The sequence below is a fragment of the Salvelinus sp. IW2-2015 genome, linkage group LG7 (assembly GCF_002910315.2).
Source record: "Salvelinus sp. IW2-2015 linkage group LG7, ASM291031v2, whole genome shotgun sequence".
NCBI lineage: Eukaryota > Metazoa > Chordata > Actinopteri > Salmoniformes > Salmonidae > Salvelinus > Salvelinus sp. IW2-2015.
Window position 1 is genome coordinate 28,267,797 of NC_036847.1, and position 25,445 is coordinate 28,293,241.

At 41.7% G+C, this 25,445-nt stretch overlaps 2 protein-coding genes across 3 annotated transcripts in view; one reads left to right on the top strand and one right to left on the bottom strand.

Annotated features, from left to right (window-relative positions):
- The window catches only part of LOC111966764 (adenosine deaminase), a 34,152-nt gene extending 11,268 nt beyond the window's left edge, over nt 1–22,884 (top strand). Inside the window, exons 2-11 of the mRNA XM_023991679.1 lie at nt 4,710–4,771; nt 5,362–5,484; nt 10,374–10,517; nt 10,758–10,873; nt 11,677–11,801; nt 15,441–15,512; nt 17,490–17,591; nt 21,657–21,724; nt 21,896–22,025; nt 22,293–22,884. Coding sequence (XP_023847447.1) covers nt 4,710–4,771; nt 5,362–5,484; nt 10,374–10,517; nt 10,758–10,873; nt 11,677–11,801; nt 15,441–15,512; nt 17,490–17,591; nt 21,657–21,724; nt 21,896–22,025; nt 22,293–22,397 — 1,047 coding nt within the window. The 3' untranslated portion in view covers nt 22,398–22,884. The remainder of the gene's footprint in view (nt 1–4,709; nt 4,772–5,361; nt 5,485–10,373; nt 10,518–10,757; nt 10,874–11,676; nt 11,802–15,440; nt 15,513–17,489; nt 17,592–21,656; nt 21,725–21,895; nt 22,026–22,292) is intronic.
- A 554-nt stretch (nt 22,885–23,438) lies between these two features.
- The window catches only part of LOC111966765 (cAMP-dependent protein kinase inhibitor gamma-like), a 34,410-nt gene continuing 32,403 nt past the window's right edge, over nt 23,439–25,445 (bottom strand). For both annotated transcript variants that reach the window (XM_023991680.2, XM_023991682.2), the window contains exons 2-3: nt 24,239–24,423; nt 23,439–24,076 (exon numbers count right to left, since the gene is read on the bottom strand). In XM_023991680.2, the coding sequence (XP_023847448.1) occupies nt 23,994–24,076; nt 24,239–24,392 (237 nt within the window). In that variant the 5' untranslated portion in view covers nt 24,393–24,423 and the 3' untranslated portion in view covers nt 23,439–23,993. The remainder of the gene's footprint in view (nt 24,077–24,238; nt 24,424–25,445) is intronic.

Genomic DNA, 25,445 nt, shown 5'->3' on the forward strand with positions numbered 1-25,445 from the left:
GCGTGGTCCCATGGTGTTTATACTTGCGTACTATTGCTTGTACAGATGAACGTGGTACCTTCAGGTGTTTGGAAATTGCTCCCAAGGATGAACCAGACTTGTGGAGGTCTACAATTATTTTTTTCTGAGGTCTTGGCTGATTTCTTTTGATTTTCCCATGATGTCAAACAAAGAGGCAGGTGCGGTGTCTGTTTCTCAAACTAGACACTCTAATGTACTTGTCCTCTCGCTCAGTTGTTCACCGGGGCCTCCCACTCTTTCTATTCTGGTTAGAGCCAGTTTACTCTGTTCTGTGAAGGGAGTTGTACACAGCATTGTACGAGATCTTCAGTTTCTTGGAAATTTCTTGCATGGAATAGCCTTTCATTTCTCAGAACAAGAATAGGCATTTCAGTAGAAACTGTTTCTGTTTCTGGCCATTTTTAGCCTGTAATCGAACCCACAAATGCTGATGCTCCAGATACTCAACTAGTCTGAAGAAGTCCAGTTTTATTGCTTATTTAATTAGAACAATAGTTTCAACTGTGCTAACATAATTGCAAAAGGGTTTTCTAATGATCAATTAGCCTTTTAAAATGGTAAACTTGGATTAGCTAACACAACGTGCCWTTGGAACACAGGAGTGATGGTTGCTGATAATGAGCCTCTGTACGCCTATGTAGATATTCCATAAAACATCAGTTGTTTCCAGCTACAATAGTCATTTACAACATTAATAATGTCTACACTGTATTTTTAATCAATTTGATGTTATTAATGGACAAAAAAAATGGCTTTTCTTTCAACAACAAGGACATTTCTAAGTGGCCCCAAACTTTTGAACGGTAGTGTACATATCCATTGTTATTCCAAAGTGGACTGAATAGAGATGCAGTAAGTCATGTGAGACCTACACCCTTGACATGTTTTCAGAGTCAGTGTACAACGTGGTTGTCGACAAAGAACCATAGCGATGCATTATAGGCACTCTGTAAGGCAGAGGAAGCTGAGTACACGTGGGGGGAAAATGACTGCATCATTCTGCCAAGAATTGCAGACAGATGATGAGTGAGTGTGTGGGTGGATAATGTGTAATGTGCTGGAAATTGAATAAAACATGTGTATTGACTTAGTGAAACCTAACACAAAAGCTAATGGTTTTGTGAGACAAGATTACAGCTGCTGCTGTAAGTTCTTAAAGGCAGTTCAGTGTACTTTGATGTAGTTTWACTCGGGTGTGTAGAACACTATGTAGCCTACCTCAGGTCTCTAAATTTGAATTTAGTATAGCTACTGAATGTATGGAGTGTTTAGACAGGCTCTACTTTTTTCCTAAGGAACTAAATGTTTCACAGGAACTGAGTGTTTCCTTAAATTCCGWAAGGTGACATCTAGTGAGAAATAGTTGTTGTGTTCAAACAGTTAAATCAAATCAATTTTATTTGTCACATTCACATGGTTAGCAGATGTTAATGCGAGTGTAGCGAAATGCTTGTGCTTCTAGTTCCGACAATGCAGTAATAACCAACAAGTAATCTAACCTAACAATTCCACAACTACTACCTTATACACACAAGTGTAAAGGGATAAAGAATATGTACATAAAGATATATGAATGAGTGATGGTACAGAACGGCATAGGCAAGATGCAGTAGATGGTATAGTGTACAGTCTATACAATATGAGATGAGTAATGTAGGGTATGTAAACATAAAAGTGCATAGTTTAAAGTGGCTAGTGATACATTATTTACATAAAGATGGCAAGATGCAGTAGATGATATACAGTACAGTATATACATATACATATGAGATGAGTAATGTAGGGTATGTAAACATTATATTAAGTGCATTGTTTAAAGTGGCTAGTGATACATTTTTACATAATTTCCATCAATTCCCATTATTAAAGTGGCTGGAGTTGAGTCAGTATGTTGGCAGCGGCCACTAAATGTTAGTGGTGGCTGTTTAACAGTCTGATGGCCTTGAGATAGAAGCTGTTTTTCAGTCTCTCGGTCCCTGCTTTGATGCACCTGTACTGACCTCGCCTTCTGGCTGATAGTGGAGTTAAGATTCAACCTGAATGCTACCAGTTGCAAGGTAGCATGCAGGTTGATACAGTAGACCAATTCTGTGCCAAAGATTGTACGCGTATGTCCATTAGGTTGTGCTAGAAAAACATAACACAGGGTCAGTCTATACTGTACGTTCACATAGTTGATTGTGGACAGTAAATTGAGATGAGATGCGCCGACAAAGATGGTCGCCTCGCTTCGCGTTCCTAGGAAACTATGCATACTTCGTTTTTTTATGTATTATTTCTTACATTGTTACCCCAGGAAATCTTAAGTCTTATTACATACAGCCGGGAAGAACTATTGGATATAAGAGCAACGTCAACTTACCAACATTACGACCAGGAATACGACTTTCCCGAAGCAGATTCTCTCTTCAGACCACCACCCAGGACAATGGATCTAATCCCAGCAGCTGACCGAAAACAACGGCGATGCAGAAGGGGCAGACGGAGTGGTCTTCTGGGCAGACTTCGTAAACGGTCACATTGCTCAACGCTCCCGAGTATACTACTCGCCAATGTCCAGTCTCTTGACAACAAGGTATACGTAAATTAAGCAAGGGTTGCCTTCCAGAGAGACATCAGAGACTTTAACATTCTCTGTTTCACGGAAACATGGCTCTCTCGGGATATGTTGTCGGAATTGGTCCAGTCACCGGGCTTCTCCATGCATCGCACCGACAGAGATAAACACCTCTCTGGGAAGAGGAAGGGCGGGGGTGTATGCTTTATGATTAACAACTCACGGTGCGTTCATAACAACACACAGGAACTCAAGTCCTTCTGCTCACCTGACCTASCATTCCTTACAATCAAATGCCGGCCATTCTACCTACCCCTCAAGCGAACACCAAGATGGCCTTCAAGGAACTTCACTTGACTCTATGTAAACTGGAAACTATATACCCGGAGGCTTCATTTATTGTAGCTGGGGATTTTAACAAAGCAAATTTGAGATCAATGTTACCTAAATTTTATCAGCATATTGATTGCACGACAAGTAGGGCTAATACTCTCAACCACTGCTACTCTAACTTCCGCGATGCATACAAAGCCCTCCCCCGCCCTCCCTTCGGCAAATCCGACCACGACGCCATCTTGCTCGTGCCGGCTTATAGGCAGAAACTCAAGCAGGATGTACCAGTGACGAAAAGCATTCAACGCTGGACTGATCACGCGGACTGGAATATGTTCCAGTCAGCCTCAGAATGACATTGATCTATACACTGACTCGGTGAGTACGTTCATAAACAAGTGCATTGGAGATGACGTAACCACTGTGACTATTAAAACCTACCCTAACCAGAAACCGTGGATGGATGGCGGCATTCGTGGAAAAACTGAAAGCACGATCCACCGCATTTAACCATGGAAAGAAGTCTGGCGATATGGCTGAATATAAACAGTGTAGTTATTCCCTCCAAGGCAATCAAACAAGCGAAATGCCGGTACAGGGACAAGGTGGAGTCGCAATTCAACGGCTCAGACACGAGATGTATGTGGCATGTTCTACAGGAAATTACAAAAACAAAAACAGCCAGCCACATCACGGATACCGAAGTCACGCTTCCAGACAAACTAAACACCTTCTTTGCTCGCTTTGAGGATAATAGTGCCACCGTCGCGGCTCGCCAACAAAGTTTACGCCCCCTCCCCCCCTCTCCTTCTCAGTGGCTAACGTGAGTAAAACATGTTAACCCTTGCAAGGCTGCTGGCCCAGACGGCATCCCTAGCTGCGTCCTCAGAGCATGCACAGACCAGCTGGCTGGTGTGTTTACGGACATATTTAATCGCTCCCTATCCCATTTTGTTGTCCCCACATGCTTCAAGATGGCTACCGTTGTTCCTGTACCCAAGAAGGCAAAGATAACTGAACTAAATGACTACCACCCCGTAGCACTCACTTCTGTCATCATGAAGTGCTTTGAGAGTCTAGTCAAGGATCATATCACCGCCACCTTACCGGCCACCCTAGACCCACTTCAGTTTGCATACCGACCCAACAGGTCTACAGATGACGCAATCGCCAATGCACTGCACACTGCCCTATCCCATCTGGACAAAAATAATACCTATGTAAGAATTCTGTTCATTGACTACAGCTCAGCATTCAACACCATAGTACCCTCCAAGCTCATCATCAGGCTGGAGGTCCTGAGTCTCAACCCCTCCCTGTGCAACTGGGTCCTGGACTTTCTGACGGGCCGCCCCCAGGTGGTGAAGGTAGGAAACAACATCTCCACTTCACTGACCCTCAACACTGGGGCCCCACAAGGGTGTGTGCTCAGCCCTCTCCTGTACTCCCTGTTCACCCACGACTGCGTGGCCATGCAAACCTCCAACTCAATCATCAAGTTTGCAGACAACACAACAGTAGTGGGCTTGATCACCAATAATGACGAGACAGCCTACAGGGAGGAGGTGAGGGCACTCGGAGTAATAGTGGAGCTGACAAGATTTAGCACTTTCATCTGTCAGTGTAACTCGTGGCTATAAAAAGGCGCATTAGCACTCAGTTGCTCTTCTTTGAACCTTCTTTGGCATCACTGGCCTTTTTACTGACTGCACTATGTTCGGTGCCCAGTCATGCGTACTGCGTATTAAAGTACATTCTGTTTTTTATTATAATTATTTTGWCATATTTTTATCTTCAGATTGAGCTGCATGTGCATCTTGATGGCGCTATCCGAGTGGAGACGATCCTAGACGTTGCCGAGTAAGTTCATAAACCTGTTGAGTTCTTAGCATTTTTCTTATAGCTAAATAATGTGTTAAATTGGTTTTGCCAGTTCTCTTGAATCATGAATGGCCAATTACCCTTCACAAAAAGGCTGTTAGGTTCAAGTGACATACGATGTTCTTTCAGTGTTTGTTTGGAACATGAAGGTATAGTTATGGTGCTCTTTTTGAACTAGCAAATGTCTTTAAGTCCTTAATATAATTAATTGAAATAATAATAATAATATTTTTATTTGTATAGCGCTTTTCAATACAAGTAACATAGTGATACACATAAAGTAATCAATTACAAGTACTAAGAAACAAACAAAGATAGTAGGAAGGAGAATTTTAAAAATACATTTAATAAAAATAATACATTGAAATCATATATTAAAAGCATCTTTATAAAAGTGTCTTCAGCAGAGATTTAAAAAGAGGCACTAAATCTGGCAGACCATTCCAAAGTCTAGGGGCCCTAATGGCAAATGCCTGGTCTCCTTTCATTTTCAACCTAGAGAAATGAACRTTGAACAGCTGTAGCGAAATATTGCTGATTGTACTTTTAAAGTCCTCTGTCTGTCCCAGGCGACGTGGGATTACCCTGCCTGCATGCACAGTGAAGGAGATGACACACATCTGTGTGGTGCACCAGCCTGCCACGCTCACAGAGTTCCTCGGCAAGTTCGCAGAGTACATGCACGTCATTGCGTAAGTACCCTGAACATAAAGATAGATATGAGATAAATAGATGCTGACTACTGTACTAACCACCTGAGCTTTTTGGTTTCATTTACATTTTAGTAATTTAGCACAGTGGTTCCCAAACTGTGAACCACCTTTTTAAAGGAACTCTGTCCTGCTTTCAACTCACTCTTGAAAGTTGTAATAGTAGAATTTTGAAATTGGGTAGTGCATCACCAGTTCCTCTTGTCATGTTAGTCATTGCATACCTTGTCAGAAATGTCCAGATCAACTAGCCCACATCAGCTAACAGTGCTGGAAGGGTGTTTCCCGATGCTGGAAGGGGTTTTCTTATCATTATCACAGAGAGGGGTTTTCATGGACCTAGATCTATTTGTGCCAATAGCATAACAATGACCATAGGAATTGGTAAAACAGCAAAAACAGATCTGGGAACAAGCTAGGGACGTCAAACTCAAGAGTGAGAGTTTGACAAATACCTTAATAAATGAGTGTCAGGGTTAGTTTACTTCATACTGGTTGTGTTACAGKATAGGAGGGTCTCAAGAGAGAGAGAGACACACTCAGGGTAGAGAGAGACACACACAGGGTATAGAGGAGATGGACCCACTGGTTGCCCTCTAGGTTACAGAGAGCTGGTAGTCCCATCCACCAAACTACCAGGTGTGAAAAAGGTAAGGGACTTAGGGGGTATGCTAATTTGGTATAGAGCAGACCTACAGTAACTCACTCTATTAAATTAATCAAAACAGGAACATTTTACAAGGAATCTCAACAGAGAAAAATGTCCTCCTGTGTGCTACATATACCCCCTCACTAGAATCCCCATGCTTTAATGAAGACAGCTTCTCCATCCTGGAGGGGGAAATCAATCATTTCCAGGCCCAGGGACATGTACTAGTCTGTGGCGACCTAAATGCCAGAACTGGACAAGAACCGGATACCATCACCACAGGGACAATCACCTACATGGAGATTACAACAGTCCGTCCCCCATATGCACCCCTAACTACGACAACATAACCAACAAAAACAGGTCACAATTCCTGCAGCTCTGTCGCATACTGGGTATGTACGTACTCAATGATATGCTTCGAGGGGACTCCTACGGTAGGAACACCTATAGCTCATCTCTTGGCAGTAATACTGTAGAATACTTTATCACTGACCTCAACCCAGAGTCTCTCAGAGCGTTCAGTCAGCCTACTGACACACCTATCAGAACACAGCAAAATCACAGTCTACTTGAACAGAGCCATGGTCAATCATGAGGCATCAAAGCCAAAGGAACTGAATAATATTAAGAAATGCTATAGATGGAAGGAAAGTAGTGTGGCAAGCTACCAAAAAAAATTAGGCAACAACAAATTCAATCCCTTCAATCCCAAAACATTGCACTGTAATAGTGAAGGTGTAAACTTGGCAGTAGAAAACCTAAATAGTATATTTGACCTCTCAGCTTCCCTATCAAATCTAAACATTTCAAACAGAAAAGAAAATTAACAACAATGACAAATGGTTTGATGAAGAATGCAAAAACATAAGAAAGAAATTGAGAAACCTGTCCAACCAAAAACATAAAGACCCAGAACCTGAGCTTACACCTTCACTATGGTGAATCACTAAAACAATAAAGAAATACACTATGGAAAAAGAAGGAACAGCAGGTCAGAAATCAGCTCAATGTAATTGAAGAATCGATAGACTAACCACTTCTGGGAAAATTGGAAAACACTAAACAAACACAGAGTTATCTATCCAAAACGGAGATGTATGGGTAAACCACTTCTCCAATCTTTTTGGCCCTATAACAAAGAACAGCAAAAACATATACATGATCAAATACAAATCTTAGAATCAACTATTAAAAACTACCATAACCCACTGGATTCTCCAATTACATTGAATGAACTACAGGACAAAATACAAACCCTCCATCCCGAAAAGGCCTGTGGTGTTGGTGGTATCCTCAATGAAATTATAAAATATACAGACCACAAATTCCAATTGGCTATACTTAAACTCTTTAACATCATCCTTAGCTCTAGCATCTTCCCCAATCCACAAAAGTGGAGACAAATTTAACCCCAATAACTACCGTGGGATATGCGTCAACAGCAACCTTGGGAAAATCCTCTGCCTTATCATTAACAGCAGACATTTCCTCAGTGAAAACAGTGTACTGAGCAAATGTTATATTGGCTTTTTACCAAATTACGGTACGACAGACCACGTATTCACCCTGCACACCCTAATTGACAAACAAACCAAAACAAAGGCAAAGTCTTCTCATGCTTTGTTGATTTCAAAAAATATTTTGACTCAATTTGGCATGAGGGTCTGCAATACAAATTGATGGAAAGTGGTGTTGGGGGAAAAACATACGACATTCTAAAATCCATGTACACAAACAACAAGTGTGCGGTTAAAATTGGCAAACACAAACATTTCTGTTACCGACAGTTACATGGTGTTGGAAGTCGAGAGTCTATGTACTGGTATGACGGCGATTAATTGGTGTTGCCAGCAATACAATCAACAAGCTTGTAAAGAACACTTAAGACCATTCTTGATTGGTCTTCTTCCTGGTTACTGAGTGGATGTAATGCAGGAGCAGGTCATGATGCAGGCAGGTGTGTCTGTGGCAACCAACTGAATTTACAGAGTCTAATTGGTCGTTATAGATATCGTTCCCATTACAATACTAGCTTATATTTAACCCCAAAGCTATCAACATATTTCACATTTTGACCCCAAGATGGTACTTTTGAAAAAAGCAACAATCATAGTAAAATCTAAACTYAAATCTCACCCACTGCTGAAACTAAACAATGTATTAAAAGACAACATTTTCTGTGATGGTTCAGCTCCATACCAGACTAACCAGTAACTTCACACAACCAGTAGTGGAAAAAGTACCCAATTGTCATACTTGAGTAAAAGTAAAGATACCATAATAGAAAATTACTCAAGTATAAGTGAAAGTCACCAAGTAAAATACTACTTGACTAAAAGTATGTGGTTTTAAATATACTTAAGTATCAAAAGTAAATGTAATCGCCAAAACATACTTAAGAATCAAAAGCAAAAAGTATAAATTTTCACATTCCTTATTTTAAGCAAACCAGACGGCACGATTTTCTTATTTTAATGTACGGATAGCCAGAGGCACGCTCGAGTGAGTCCGCCAGATCAGAAGCAGTAGGGATGACCAGAGATGTTCTCTTGATAAGTACGTGAATTGGACCATTTTCCTATCCTGCTAAGCATTCGAAATGTAACAAGTATTTCTACGTGTCAGGGAAAATGTATGGAGTAAAAAGCACATWATTTTCATTAGGAATGTAGGGGAGTAAAAGTATAAATAGGAAGTAATGTACAAAAACGAATTACTACAACACTTTAAAGTATTTTTAATTAAGTACTTTACACCACTGCCCACAACAAGTATGAAAAGACCCAATGATGGTTTATAATAGCAGCCAGGGAAGCTGCCAGCTGGCAGTTATGCTGAATGAAGCATTCTTTAGCAAGGCCTTCCCTTGAAAAGCTGTTTTGTTGCATCTGGTGCTTCCCCCCTACACGACAACAACATGGGGAACTTGCTAGCTGTGTTTGGCTCATGCAGAATTGTTGTGTGTGTTGGCGGATAGACCGGCACAGAGGGAGGTCAGGGGGCGGGACAACAAGCATTCAGACCAGGCATGTTAGAAACAGCCATTCACCTCTAGTGTAAATGCTGGTCTTTTTTCCAATCGTGATGTGAAACAGAAACTTGGTTAAGTCAAAAAGCAATAGAAAGGGAAATGATGCTAGATATATCTGTTCCACTGAGTTTGCAGACATTTCCCACCCCTCCAACCAAAATACCCATTGCTTCACGGGGACTTTTACAGAAATGTGTACTATAAAACAGAATGATATGTACTCAAAATCAAATGAAAATTACAAATGACTATAATATTCTATCATTCCCTATGTCAGGTTTCCCAATAGGTGGAACTCAAGCCAAATTAGTAAAAAAATATATATAAATAATGATTTTTGTTGTTGGACATAAATGGCTGTAAAATCCCCAGGAAATCAGCTCAAAGTTATTTTAATTTAGGAAATATGTAAAATACTATATATGTTTGGGCTTCTTGCGGTCAATTTGCAGTGTAGGTCTACAAATGATTTTGAATTATGTTMCGGCCCCAGGACCATCCACTCAAAAAAGAATTGGCCCGCGGCTTAATGTAATTGGTGGCCCCTGCCCTATGTCATCCCTCAAATACTGTACACAGGCTGATCTTATGTCCTTTACCTTCCTTATCATACAGGGATAATGATAGTCATATTCTCCTGCTGACAGTTAGTCATATTAGCAGTAGCAGTGAAGGGCTCAGTGCCAGTCAAGTTCAGGTCAGGGGTCACAGGGAGCATTGGTTCAGCCACTTGGCTCTCTCTGTGACAGTAATAGTCCTCCTGGCGTGGCGTGCTGAGGATTTACCATCAGATTACCCTCCTGCCATTCAGAGAAACACTTCTACCATGTAATACCCAGTACTAACCCTGTAATACCCTGTTACTAACCCTGTAATACCCTGTTACTAACCCTGTAATACCCTGTTACTAAACCTGTAATACCCTGTTACTAAACCTGTAAGCCAAGAGGGAAGAGACGCAAAGAACAATGGGCTGTTCCTAGAACGTTTCCTGTATTTTATGTGTCGTAAATTGAAATATAGCTTCTCCCAACATCTTCATTTGTAACTGGATGAGCATAATGTGATGAAATCTAAAGCAAATGTAGGGCCTTTGCTGGTGACTAATACTATTCATTATCTGCCATAGTTGAGTAAATATTTATTTGTTTCTCTTGGGCTTCCTCTGATTTTCTGTGACCTTTCCAGTGGCGACAGAGAGGCGATCAAGAGGATAGCCTATGAGTTTGTGGAGGACAAAGCCAAAGAGGGGGTGATCTACGTTGAAGTCAGATACAGTCCACACTTTCTGGCTAACACTGACGTAGAACCCATTCCATGGAACCAAAAAGAGTACGTGGATGATACTATATGTTTCTGAGCCGGTAAAGTAGCTGACAGAAAAGCGTACCTTTTATGTGATTGATGTCACTTTGCAATCGGAGAGCACAAGTAACTCAAAGAACTGTATTGTGCATGTCCATATAGTAGTCTTGTATTGTTCATGTAGGTATCTGTTCTTAGAGATAAGAAAATGTGACATCACAACGTATTGAAGAGTTCTCTGTGTGTTGATTTCACTCTCTTCCCCAGAGGTGACTTGAGCCCAGATGAGGTCGTTTGCTTGGTGAACCAGGGTCTGGCCGAGGGAGAGAAGGCATTCAACATCATAGCCAGGTCCATTCTATGCTGCATGCGCCACATGCCAAGTAATGCCCTCACGGTCCTGTCCTGTCTGTCTGGCCCTCCTTATTGTCTGCCTCTGTCTGTTTTCCTGTCTGTAGTCCTCTGTCTGTGATCCTCATCACACTAAGTTGTAGGCCAAACATCTCCCAGTCAAAAATACTGGCTATACTTCCTGTTTTGGGCATCGTCTGACTATGTCTTGTTTCATTCCATCCCCACTCAATGATGTTGATCTATATGTGAGGATGGTGTGATGCTGTGCTTATTGAGTTTTCTCCTTAGCTAATGTCACCATTTGCTGACCCTAATGCAGACAGTAAAGAGAGGCTCATTTGTGTAATGTATCACTGAATTAAAAATTGCAAGCCAAATCTCCTATGTTACAGTCCAGAATAGAGCCAGCAGTAAAGTAATTTGGTTGTATGTAACTTTCTGACTTCACAGAGCATAGTATCTGTTTTTGTTATTACATTAATCAAAATACAAGTGGCTATTTTAGGCAAACATTCCAGTGAACAGTTTTCTGTTGTCAGTATTTTGTTTTTTGTTCTGCTTTTGTTAACATTATGTTTGGAACTGAACAATTTSACCTTTACAACCATTGCTTTCCACTAGCTTTCACGGAGATGCTTGACATGATTCACAATGTCTCTCATTCGTAGCAGCAGATATTCAGATAACCTTTAGGTCATAGATCTAGCATGAAAACATTTCACAAACATCCACACAAATCAAACATCCTGCATTTTAAAACGACCTGTCTCTGGGTCTTTGACCTCACTGGGTTGCTGCTGTCCTGTAATAAATGTGTTGTTGCGTTGCGCAGACTGGTCCATGGACGTGGTGGAGTTGTGTAAGAAGTACAAGAAGGATGGAGTGGTGGCTATTGATCTGGCAGGAGATGAGTCACTCAACTGTGAGGCCTACCCAGGACACAGGATGGCCTATGAGGTAACTTACCACTGCCCAACTTTGAACCCTCGTGTCCAATTCATTCTGTATGTGCTGTAGGCAACTCTTCCATACATGCATGGTTCATGGCCCCAATACAAGACAATAGGTAGCCTCAGCAGGATATGAGGTTAACCACTTTCCTACTGAAAGCTGTCATGCAGCATACCATGCAAATTTTTATTGCTTAAAAATGTGGCAGATCACCCTCCAACTTGCACAAGAATTTAAAATGTGACACTATGAAAATAAATAATCACATTTGACACTGTTGGCTACCCGTTGTCAGATAACAGAGTTAAAGTACAACCAATCTTTATTAGGCCTATTGCAGAACCTCAGACCTTAAAAGGCCTACAATTGGTTGATTTGTTTTATAACTAGCCAATAATTTACACCATATCATTATAAATGTGTAACTCTAGAGGCGTGGAATTAAATTTCTATTATCTACCTTACTCCACACTACTAGCGTTAGAAAGCTCTACCTCGCCTCCATTTGGTAAATCCGACCACAACTCTATCCTCCTGATTCCTGCTTACAAGCACAAATTAAAAACAGGAACACCAGTGACTCGTCTATAAAAAAATGTCAGATGAAGCAGATGCAAAACTGCAGGACTGTTTTCTATCACAGACTCGGAACATGTTCCGGATTCTTCCGATGGCACTTGAGGAATACACCACAATCAGTCAGTCCGCTTTATCAATAAGTGCATTGAGAACGTCCCCCCCCACAGTGACTTACGTACATACCCCAACCAGAAGCCATGGATTACAGGCATCATTCGCACTGAGCTAAAAGGGTAGAGACGCGCTTTCAAGGGCGGGACTCTAACCCGGAAGCTTACAAGAAATCCCTATGCCCTGCGACGACCATCAAACAGGCAAAGTGCAATACAGGCTAAGATTGAATCATACTACACTGGCTCCCACACTCGTCGGATGTGGCAGGGCTTGCAAACTATTACAACTACAAAGGGAAGCACAGCCCGAGCTGCCCAGTGACCACGAGCCTACCAGACGACTAAATCACTTCTATGCTCGCTTCGAGGCAAGCAACACTGAGACATGCATGAGAGCATAAGCTGTTCCGCACGACTGTGTGTATCATGCTCTCCATAGACGACGGAGTAAGACCTTTAAACAGGTCAACATTCACAAGGCTGCAGGGCCAGAGTGATTACCAGGACGTGTGCTCCGGCATGTACTGACCAACTGGCAGGTGTCTTACTGACATTTTCAACATGTCCCTGATTATCTGTAAATACAACAACATGCTTCAAGCAGACCACCATAGTATCCCTGCCCAAAACACAAAGCAACCTGCCTAAATGACTACAGACCCGTACACTCACGTTCCGTAGTCCATGAAGTGCTTTGAAAAGCTGTCATGGCTCACATCAACACCATATACCCAAAACCCTAGACCCACTCCAAATTTGCATAACGCCCCAAAACAGATCCACAGATGATGCAATCTCTATTGCACTCCCACACTGCCCTTTCCCACCTGGACAAAAGGAACACCATTGAGAATGCTATTCATTGACTACAGCTCCAGCGTTCAAACACATTTACCCTTCAAAGCTCATCACTAAGCTAAAGAACCTGGACTAAAACACCTCCCTCTGCAACGTGATCCTGGACATCCTGACGGCCCCCCCAGTGGTGAGGGTAGGTAGCAACACATTTGCCACGCTGATCCTCAACACTTGAGCTCCCCAAGGGTGCGCTCAGTCCCCTCCAGTACTCCCTGTTCACCCACGACTGCATGGCCAGGCACGACTCCAAACACATATCAGTAATTTGCCTGACGACACAACATGGTAGGCCTGATCACCGACAACAGCGAACAACTATAGGAGGAGGTCAGAGACCTGGCCGGGTGGTCCAGTATAACAACCTCTCTCCTCAACATAACCAAGACTAAGGAGATGAATGCACATCCCCATTTCTCATCGACGGGGCTGTAGGAGCAGGTGAGAGCTTCAAATTCCTTGGTGTCCACATCACCAACAAACTAGAATGGTCCAAACAACCAAGACAGTCGTGAAGAGGCACGACAAAGCCTATTCCCCCTTAGGAAACTAAAAATTTGGCATGGGTCCTGAGATCCTCAAAAGGTCGACAGCTGCAACATCAAGAGCATCCTGACCGGTTGCATCACTGCCTGGTACCAATTGCTCAGCCTCGACCGCAAGGCACTTCAGAGAGGTAGGCGTACGACCAGTACATCACTGGGGCAAAGCTGCCTGCCACCAGGACCTCTACACCAGCGGTGTCAGAGGAAGGCCCTGAAAATTTCAAAGACCCCAGCCACCCCAGTCATAGACTGTTCTCTCTACTACAGCATGGCAAGCTGACCGGAGTGCCAAGTCTAGGACAAAAAGGCTTCTCAACATTTTACCCCAAGCCATAAGAATCCTGAACAGGTAACCATATGGTTACCCGGACTATTTGCATTGTGTGCCCCCCCCAACCCCTCTTTTACGCTGCTGCTACTCTCTGTTATCTTATATGCATAGTCACTTTAACTATACATTCATGTACATACTACCTCAATTGGCCCGACCAACCATCTCCCACACATTGGCTAACCGGGCTATCTGCATTGTGTCCCACCCCCTCTTTTATGCTACTTCTACACTCTGTTCATCATATATGCATAGTCACTTTAACCATACCCACATGTACATACTACCTCAATAAGCCTAGCTAACCGGTGTCTTTATATAGCCTTGCTACTGTTATTTTCAAAATGTATTTTACTGTTTTATTTCTTTACTTACCTACACACACACACACCTTTTTCTTTCGCACAATTGGTTAGAGCCTGTAGTAAGCATTTCACTGTAAGGTCTACACCTGTTGTATTGACGGAAAAATAAACTTTGATTTTTAACTCTAACTATACATATACCCATAAATGGAGACCTGATGGTCGCTTTAGACAAACATTTGGAGAGGTCTGCAATTTCTTGCAACAGAACTCTCAAGAACTAACTGAATCAGTGAAACTATTCACTGTGTTCATGACCAAATTTAGRCAAGTTGTCCAAAGTATGCACCAAAGTATGCACTTAAACACTTAAGTGTTTCAACTGCGTAGTTTGTTCTATCTCTGGTGGTTCCTGAATTAAACACACAGCCATTCAATCATTCCCCCCAGGATAACATCTGGGAACACTGTGGTAAGGTCAACCAGCGGCTGAAGTGATAAATGTGGACATGTTAACATCTGTTTAAATCATTAGTGTGACGAAGTCCAGTTCCAAACACTAGGAGTCGGAGAATGAACATGCTCTTAGTAGAGTGCCACGCTGATACTAATACAGACAGTTATGACTGTACAAGCTCTAGATTCAGAGGTCTTAAATTCTAAGCTGGGTTTTGTCAAAAGCAGACCTGACATTTCTCAAATGTTGGTGAGATGCAATTCTTACCAATCTAGCCTTTGGCAAAAAATAACRCATTCTCTTTACCGAAGCATGAGCTCTTGGAATCATGTTATGACTATGTTCATCCATGTATAATGACAGTTTCAAGACAATGGAAGGTATTTCAGTTGGGACTAACTGTCAAAGCCAGATGTTTCTCATGTTAACTTGGCGTTGATGTGAGTGACCTTGTTGACAGGAAGCAGAGAGATGYGGGGTCCACAGAACAGTCCATGCTGGAGAGGTAGGCCCTGCCTCTGTGGTGAAAGAGGTGAGCTTCCCTTTCCTGTACAGCCTTTGGGGACCATTAAATATTTCTATGACAGTTCAACTTGACCGAAGACTTCCTCTACTTCAACACACAACAGCAACACCTACAGTACCAGTCAAARGTTTGGACACATCTACTCATTCAAGGGTTACTTTATTTTTACTATTTTCTACATTATTATTCTACAGTGAAAACATCAAAACTATGAAATAACACATGGACTCATGTAAACAAAACGTGTTAAAACAAATCAAAATATATTTTATATTTGAGATTCTTCAAAGTAGCCACCCTKTAACTTGATGACAGCTTTGCACACACTTGTCATTCTCTCAACCAGCTTCATTAGGTAGTCACCTGGAATGCATTTCAATTAACACGTGTGCCTTGTTAAAAGTTGATTTGTGGGATTTCTTTCCTTCTTAATGCGTTTGAGCCAATCAGTTGTGTTGTGACATGGTAGGGGTGGTTTACAGAAGACTGCCCTATTTGGTAAAAGTCCAAGTCCATATTATGGCAAGAACAGCTCAAATAAGCAAAGAGAAACAACAGTCCATCATTACTTTAAGACATGAAGGTCAGTCAATGCGAAAAATTAAGAACTTTGAAAGTGTCTTCAAGTGCAGTTGCAGAAACCATAAAGCGCTATGATGAAAATGGCTCATGATGACCGCTACAGGAAAGGAAGACCCAGTTACCTCTGCTGCAGAGCATAAGTTCATTAGTTACCAGCCTCAGAAATCTGCAATTGACTGCACCTCAGATTGGAGCCCAAATAAATGCTTCAGAGTTAAAGTAAGAGACATCTCAACATCAACTGTTCAGAGGAGACTGCGTGACTTCATGGTCGAATTGCTGCAAAGAAACCRCTACTAAAGGACACCAATAAGAAGAGACTTGCTTGGGCCAAGAAACACAAGCAATGGACATTAGACCGGTGGAGAACTGCCTTTTGGTCTGATGAGTCCAAATGTGAGATTTTTGGTTCCAACCGCCGTGTCTTTGTAAGACGCAGAGTAGGTGAACAGATAATCTCTGCATGTGTGGTTCCCACCGTGAAGCATGGAAGAGGAAGTGTGATGGTGCTTTGCTAGTGACACTGATTTATTTATAATTCAAGGTACACTTAACCAGCATGTTAACAAGCAATACGCCATCCCATCTGATTTGCGATTAGTGGGACTATCCTTTGTTGTTCAACAGGACAATGACCAAAAACACACCTCCAGTGTAAGGGCTATTTGACCAAGAAAGAGAGAGTGAGTGCTGCATCAGATGACCAGGCCTCCACAATAACCCAACCTCAATCCAAATGAGATGGTTTGGGATGAGTTGGACCGCAGAGTGAAGGAAAAGCAGCCAACAAGTGCTCAGCATATGTGGGAACTCCTTCAAGACTGTTGGGAAAGCATTCCAGGTGAAGCTGGTTGAGCGAATGCCAAGAGTATGCAAAGCTGTCATCAAGGCAAAGGGTGGCTACTTTGAAGAATCTAAAACATTTTTTGTTGTACACTTTCAGTTACTAAATGATTCCATAGTATTGATGTCTTCACTATTATTCTACAAATGGTGAAAATAGTACAAATAAAGAAACACTTGAATGAGTAGGTGTGTCCAAACTTTTGCCTGGTACTGTACGTCATAACGTCTCACTGAACTGTTATCATGTTATAAGTGACACTGCGTTGTGAAAACATATCTCCCCTTTTATAAGAACGTAAATACGGTTTGTATGTCAGATAGAAACAAGTAAAACAACTGAGTACACAGAGCGCACTAGTCTGTTCATCACTATCCAATATCACGTCACCCTGGAATCCTTCATTAGCCTATGTGAATGACTTTCTATGGAAGCCATATTTCTAAAATGTCAGGCAACTATGCAACCAAAGACATGTTGCCAGGAATAGCCAGTAGTTCTGTTCGTGAGGATTTTTACAAAACTGCTTGATGACCCATATCTCATGACTTCTTCAGGCTGTGGAGGTCCTGAAAGCAGAGAGAATAGGACATGGCTACAACATACTGGAGGACCAAGTGCTGTACAAACAACTCCTGGAGCAGAATATGCATTTTGAGGTAAGAACGTACACATTTATATTTCACCTGTAATGTAAAGTAACATTAGACTTCGTACACACAGAATATTACATGATGTATGAGCATACCTCGTAAAACACAGTAAATAGATCCTACCATGAATGGAGAGGCTACACAGCTGACGCTTAAACCGACTAGCAAAAACCTAAAAACTGACCTTTACGTTAACCCTAACCAAATCCTTAACCCCGACCCTAACCTTAACATMATTTTAATACTTTTATGAAATAAAATATCGGTTTGGGCATCAGGTTGTGGACTTATAGCCTTTTCCTACCATGAAGGCAGCTAGTGCAATGACCTCTGGTGGTCATGAAGAGACATTACACAAGTGTTGTCTCAATTAATAGCTCCTTTCTCACAAAGGGTCTACTAGTTTACTTTACTACATGGATTTGAAAGTAAAATGACTGGTACAGTGCATTCGGAAAGTATTCAGACCGCTTTACTTTTTCACTTTTCATAACGTTACAGCCTTATTCTAAAATGGATTAAACAGGTTTTTAGAAATTGTTGCAAATTTATATATATATAAAAAAAATGAATATTTATTTACATAAGTATTCAGACCATCTTTACTCAGTACATTGTTGAAGCACTTTTGGCAGCGATTACACCTTCTTGGGTATGATGCTACAAGCTTGGCAGACTTGTATTTGGGGAGTTAATCCCATTCTTCTCTGCAGATCCYCTCAAGCGATCAGGTTGGATGGGGAACGTCGCTGCACAGCTATTTTCATGTCTCTCCAGAGATGTTCGATCGGGTTCAAGTCCGGCCTCTGGCTGGGCAACTCAAGGACATTCAGAGACTTGTCCCGAAGCCACTCCTGTGTTGTCTTAACTGTGTGCTTAGGGTCATTGTCCTGTTGGAAGGTGAACCATCGCCCCAGTCTGAGGTCCTGAGCAGGTTTTCATCAAGGATCTCTCTGTACTTTACTCCGTTCATATTTCCCTCGATCTGGACTAGTCTCCCAGTCCCTGCTGCTTAAAAACATCCCCACAGCATGATGCTGCCACCACCATGCTTCACCGTAGGGATGGTGCCAGGTTTCCTTCAGATGTGACGCTTGGCATTCAGGCCAAACAGTTCAATCTTGGTTTCATCAGAACAGAGAATCTTGTTTCTCATGGTCTGGGAGTCCTTTAGGTGCCTTTTGGCAAACTCCAAACGGGCTGTCATGTGCCTTTTACTGAGGAGTAGCTTCAGTCTGGCCACTCTACCATAAAGGCCTGATTGGTGGAGTGCTGCAGAGATGGTTGTCATTCTGGAAGGTTCTCCCATTTCCACAGAGGAACTCTAGAGTTCTGTCAGAGTGACCATGGTCTTGGTCACCTCCCTGACCAAGGCCCTTCTCTCCCGACTGCTCAGTTTGGCCGTGCGGCCAGCTCTAGAGRGAGTYTTGGTGGTTCCAAACTTCTTCCATTTAAGAATGACGGAGGCCACTGTKTTCTTGTGGACCTTCAATGCTGCAGAATTTTTTTGGTACCCTTCCCCAAATCTGTGCCTTGACACAATCCTGTCTCAGAGCTCTATGGACAATTCCTTCGACCTCATGGCTTGGTTTTTGCTCTTAAAAATAAAGGAGAGCCTCACACTCTAGGAGCTCAGATGCAAAAATCTAATTACCAACGTTTCGACAGCCAAGCTGTCTTCATCAGGGTATAATCGCAAAAACTGCGGGATGACTCGTTTATATAGTGTCAAAAGACACACAGGTGTCTGTAATCATGGCCAAGAGTGGCCTAATATCATTGGTTAATTCTCAAATATTAAAATGGCATACAAAGAGCAGCATACAAAAAAACAAATGGATAGCATACGATCATAGATTCATTTTAGACTACACAAGCTTACAAACAATTACAATGGCAAAGTCACAAGAATGGCTTCAGATCAAAGTCTACGTTGAGACCGAAGGGAGCAAGGGTCTTTAAGTTAAAGATCCAGGCAGCCTCTCGTATTAACAATAAATTATCAAGGTCACCCCCTGACATGTTCGATGCCAATATAACGCAGACTAAATCTAGTGGCCTGCCTCCAAAAAGTGAACCGCAACTGGGTAAGTCAAGTTTTTGCACCTAATGGTGCTACGATGCTCTGAGATACGTACTTTTAATTTGCGCTTTGTTTTACCCGCATAATTTTTACCACAAGGACAAGTTATAAGATAAATAACTGCCTTAGTGGAGTACGTAATAACACCTTTGATTGGGATCGATTTCCCTGTTTGTGGGTGTTTGAAGGATCTGCATTTATAAGTGCCATTGCATTGAGCACAGCCATTACACTTGTAATTTCCATCCAATAGGGGCGCAAATAGACGTTGTTCAGGAATATCTTGGGGTGCTAAATCAGAGGGTACCAATTGGTCTCTGAGATTTCTGCCCCGCGAAAATATGACCAAGGGAAGGTCCGAAAACACATTACCGAGACTATCATCGGATTTTAGAATGTGCCAATGTTTGTGAAAGATTCCCTTAATTTGTTCAGAGCGCTTTGAATAGCGGGTAGTTAGAATGCAAGAATGCGTCTTTTTGCGAGACTGCCCTTGAAAAAGGTCATGTCTCGTTTTATTTTGAATTTTCTCAATGGCAATATTAATCTGATCATTTTTGTACCCCCTCTCCTTGAACTTTCTTTGCGTCTCAGCCATATTTCTGTGGAAATCTGATTGTTTTTTGCAAATTCTTTTGATTCGACAATTGGCTGTAGGGCAAACTATTTTTCAAGGGAAGTGGGTGACAACTGTCAGCCCTCAACAAACTGTTACGATCAGTAGGTTTCCTGTAAAGATCAGTGTATAGAACATTATTTTCACACAAGCTCAGAAGATCAAGAAAACTGATTTGACGTGTATCAGATTGCATAGTAAATCTCAGATGCTCAGAACAGGAGTTAAGAAAAGTATGGAATGCCTGGAGCTGTTTTGCATCACCCCTCYATAGAACAAAAATATCATCAATATACCGTTTCCAAAYAATGATGTTAGGCAAGAAAACATTKTTGAGAGGATTGAAAATRGACTGTTTYTCCATGTAACCCACATACAAATGAGCATAGTTAGGAGCCATGGGGGATCCCATAGCAGTACCCTTCGTCTGAATAAAGAAATCATTTAGAAACATGAAATAGTTGTGTGTGAGTACTATTTCAGCCAATGTTAACGCATTCACTGGAAGGTAGTTTATTAGGGTCACGTTGCAGAAGAAAATGTTCCATAGCTTCAATACCGCCCTCGTGTGGGATATTTGTGTATAACGACTCAACATCAAAAGTAACTAACAAGGTGTTCTCAGGGAGAGGATCAAGAGATTCTATGATAGAGATCATACTGCTGGTGTCCTTTAMAAAGAAGGGGAGCTGTTCTGCGAGTGGTCTAATAAAAAAGTMAACAAARGTAGATMGAGGGGCCGTTACTGCATCAATGCCCGCTACAATAGGGCGCCCTGGAGGTTTTGTAACATTCTTGTGTAATTTCGGCAAAGTATAKAAAGTGGTAATTTTAGGGTGTTGAATAGCCAAAAAGTCATGTTCTTTTTTGGTTATCTGACCACAACCCAAATACCCATCTAGGACAGTAAAGATAGTATTCTGAAATTGGGAAGTGGGGTCACTTCTGAGTTTCTTGTAAAAGGTGTTGTCAAGCAGCTGTCTATGACACTCATTGGTTTTTGCTCTGACAGGTGTGTGCCTTTCCAAGGTATTTCCACTTTGTCATTATAGAGTAGTGTGTGTAGATTGAGGAACAAATTAATTTAATCTATTTTAGAATAAGGCTGTAAAGTAACAAAATGTGGAAAAAATCGAGGTCTGAATACTTTTCCGAATGCACTGTATATGGAAAATCCCCATAGCCAATACCAATACAATTATTTTAAACTTGTGGGGAGTTGTGAACATGTGCACACTTCAGGAGGAAGGAGARTTTATTGGGAGGCAACCAAGAACTAGTCTCCTTCACTAGCCATGTGTCCGACTACAGCCTAGAATCCTGGCAGACAAGGCTACTGTTCTGTAAGGAAGGAATGCTGTGTGATTTTCAGGTGTGTCCCATATCCAGCAAACTGACTGGAGCCTGTGATCCAGACTTCACCAAGCATCCTGTCATCACGTAAGCCATCTTTCACTACTCATCACATTCTATGAATGATACTTCTTCTGATAAAGTTTCAACAACCCAATACCATAAAGATTGTAACAGGCTTTTGGAAGCAAAACCTTTTTTTTAACCGTTTAATTTTTGTCTGAGTTTACTTATCCCCTCTGAATGACGTGTGTGTAGCTTCAGAAAGGATAAGGCCAACTACTCCCTGAACACAGACGACCCTTTGATTTTCAACTCCACCCTGCACTTAGACTACAGCACTGCCCAGAAGTACATGGGCTTCACCGAGGAGGAATTCAAGAGACTGGTAAGAAAACACATTTCAACTCTTCCTATTTGGCTTGGCAGCTCAATACCATTAAATATTTAGCCTGGTCCCAGATCTGTTTATGCTGAGAGCTAACTCCTATGGTTGTTAACATGACAATTAATGACCAAAGGAGTTGGGAAGACCGCACAAACAGATCCAGGACCAGGCTATGAAATACTATGAGTCTGTTGATAATACCATTAAATACTACAGTATACTCTCCCTTGATGGTTTAATAAGTCTCTCACTCACCTCGTTTTTCAGAACATAAACTCCGCTAACTCCAGCTTCTTGCCTGAGAAGGAGAAGAAGGATCTTGTTAACAAGTTGTACGAAGCCTATGGAATGGTGGAGAACACTGGCTTTTAAATTAAGTACTGATCAGAGCTGCAACAACAACCCAGGCACCAACCACTTTGCCAAGTAAGATAGGTCCTATAGACTATTTGAATCGTCATGCCAACAACTTRCATTTCCTTTGGTGGAAATAGAGTTCTTACCCCACATTTTAAAATAAATTGGGAATGCTTCAGGTAAACCAGCTCTATACCAAAAATGATCAAAAATGTAATGTTGTAGTCCTAGTTGTGAGCACTAGGTGGCGTACTCTATCTACTGCTGTACTGTTCTCACTTGGTGGAGAGTAAAGCCTACTGAAGTGGTCTTACCGTTTTTAGAATAACTTCTGTAAGATGTTTTTCTCTGAGATAGATTTAGAGTGAAACATTTTGTAATTTTCTATTTTTTGCATTTTACTAATTGAAAAGCCGTTCCATTTAATACATTTCTTCCATTGAGGACAATGACGTTAAAATACGAGCAACATCTACAATAAAAACGCTTTTGCATCTTAAAATTGTCATTATTGAAGGAGTATCAAAATCAACTGCAATATGGACCTTACCTCACTATGGACAGTTTAGTTCAAATGTAAAACTACTTGAGTGGCAGCTCTTACGGAGCAGCAGCATATCTTACTGGAAAAGCACACACTGGACCCAGGAACATAGAGCTTGCTCATGAGTACCACTTCACTCAAACATCCCACTTCTTCTCCTTTATCAAAAAAATACAACATGGAAGTGCAAGGGCGCTGTCCTATATGCTGTAAATTGGCTTCCTATGTACACTAAACTGCATTAGGAAATATTGATAACTACAAATATTCAACTTCCATCAGCGATGGGTGTCTTTGAATGGGCACGTCTTGGCTAACGTCAGTTTTTCAAAAAATCTATAGAAAACTGCACATCTACTTGAACTAAATAAATCCCACTAGCAGTATTCTGACCACTGAAAGTACCTTCACTGAAGGAAATGAAAGACTCCAGGAGTGCCTCAGGTAGCAATGGTATTCTGAAGATAAGATTACAGTTGTGCCAACAGCAAAAGTATGCACATACCGTAACAGAAGATACATAAACATTTTATTACAGAAAAGAAATTACTATTACAAAAGGTATCAGAGAACCATTTGAAATAAATATGATACTACAATTATTATTGTAAAACAAAAAAAGGTAAAATAATAAACTGGGTCACAAACGTACACAAAAGAAGTGGCAAACATGATTATAGATTCTGCGTAGCTCGTTTTTGATGATAGTTCCATGTTAGGTTTGGAACAACAACATTTCATTCTAAGAAAGGATAGTGTTCAGTACATCTGGAGAGACATAGAGCCAAAGACATAGAGACATAGATCCAAAGTTTGGTACATTCTCATAGTGATATGAGAACATTTCCTTTACCACCGTAGCCCAGCAGCACCTCTAGGCCAAGATCAGATGTAGTCCTACTTGCAGCTGGACCAGCAAAGCTCCATCAGAGCTACACAGTGAGAGATGTCATCACTGTTGAGTTAGTAGAGGGGTAGGGTCTAGTCAGGCAGGACATTCAGGAGATCCTCTCTCTGTCTTATTCTGTCCCTTCTCCGTGTCCCGCTCTCCTCTCCTGTGAGGATGTTTAGGATGGGCCCTCGCCTCCCTGGGCCTCTTGGCTGGTCAAGCCTTCACCCTCAGGGGCTGGTGATGCACCAGAGTCTCCTTCTGAAAGACACGGGAAACATGGTCCATTAAAAACAAAGCAAGTGCCCACAGAATGGAGATGGCTTTGGAGAGAAGCAGGAGGTAATGCTGACTAAGTGAATGAAGATGTAGAACACAGACACCTGGCTATATCTATCTATCGATATACACACACATACTCACCCGCCACCTTAAGGTCCAGCCCTTCCATGTCTTTGGTTAATTCACTGGTGCTGGCTGCTGCCCCCTGTCCCTGTATGTCAGGTACTGCGTTCCTGCGGCCTGTACGATCACAGTTGATGAAGTCAGAGTACGGTGTTGTTGTCTCCACATCCATTATCTGTCCATGACCAGACACCTCATTACACCTGCAGAGAGGGATAGGATAGGATTCATTTTAATGTCCCAAAGGGAAAATTGTCTCAGACACCGGTACTGATGTATACAAAATACACATTGTACATTACACACATTGCACGTTACCCTTATGATACACGTCACATACATAATACTTTTCATATTCCCTTATTCTGTCAGTGGCGTACTAACACAGTTCAGCTTTACTTATTGCTGGTTAGGTATTAGATGGACATGGGAATGAATGTGTGCTTATACCTGTTCTGCTTACATATGGGGACGCTACAGCGTCTGTCTGAGGGAAGGAGGGACCCTAGGGAGGAGGGAGGAGGAGGGACCTGAACTGAAATCATTTTCTGCTCTTGTCTGATGGAGAGGGACAGCCTTACTGAGGCCAACAAAACAAAGCTGAGCTAAACCAAGTTGGAACTGTGGAAAAAAATGGAAATATAAAAAATAAACATTTGAACCACCACAATTCTGTTCAAGTTGACACGACAGTGTGAGGGGTATGACTATCTCAATGTTGAGCCATACAAGTAGTCTGTACCATATCCAGAGCTCAGAGTTGACAGTGAAATATTGTCCTTTCTATTTCTGCACAGTGGGCTAATGCGTCAGAGCTAATTTGCCAACCTAATTACAAGTTATTAAAAATAAAAAAAAACGGAGCGTTGATCAGGGACTCAAACCCTCAAGCCAATCACTCACTTAACTTTGACTGTCTAAAAACTACTCACATGAACAGTACAAGCTTACAAGACGTTCTTTATACAGGATATTTTATAGGAGTAAAAGACAAGAAGTGATCACTATGACCCCAAGTGTCTGACTGTGCTTATTAAGCCTTTCAAAAGAGCAGAGGCCGACCGGGGGAGAGAGAAAAGAAGAGAGCCTATTGAGCTCAGCTCACATTAGCTACTTATTCCTCCCTGCTCGGTCTTCCTCTTCTCAGCACACATTAGCTACTCATTCCTCCCTGCTCGGTCTTCCTCTTCTCAGCTCACATTAGCTACTCATTCCTCCCTTCTGG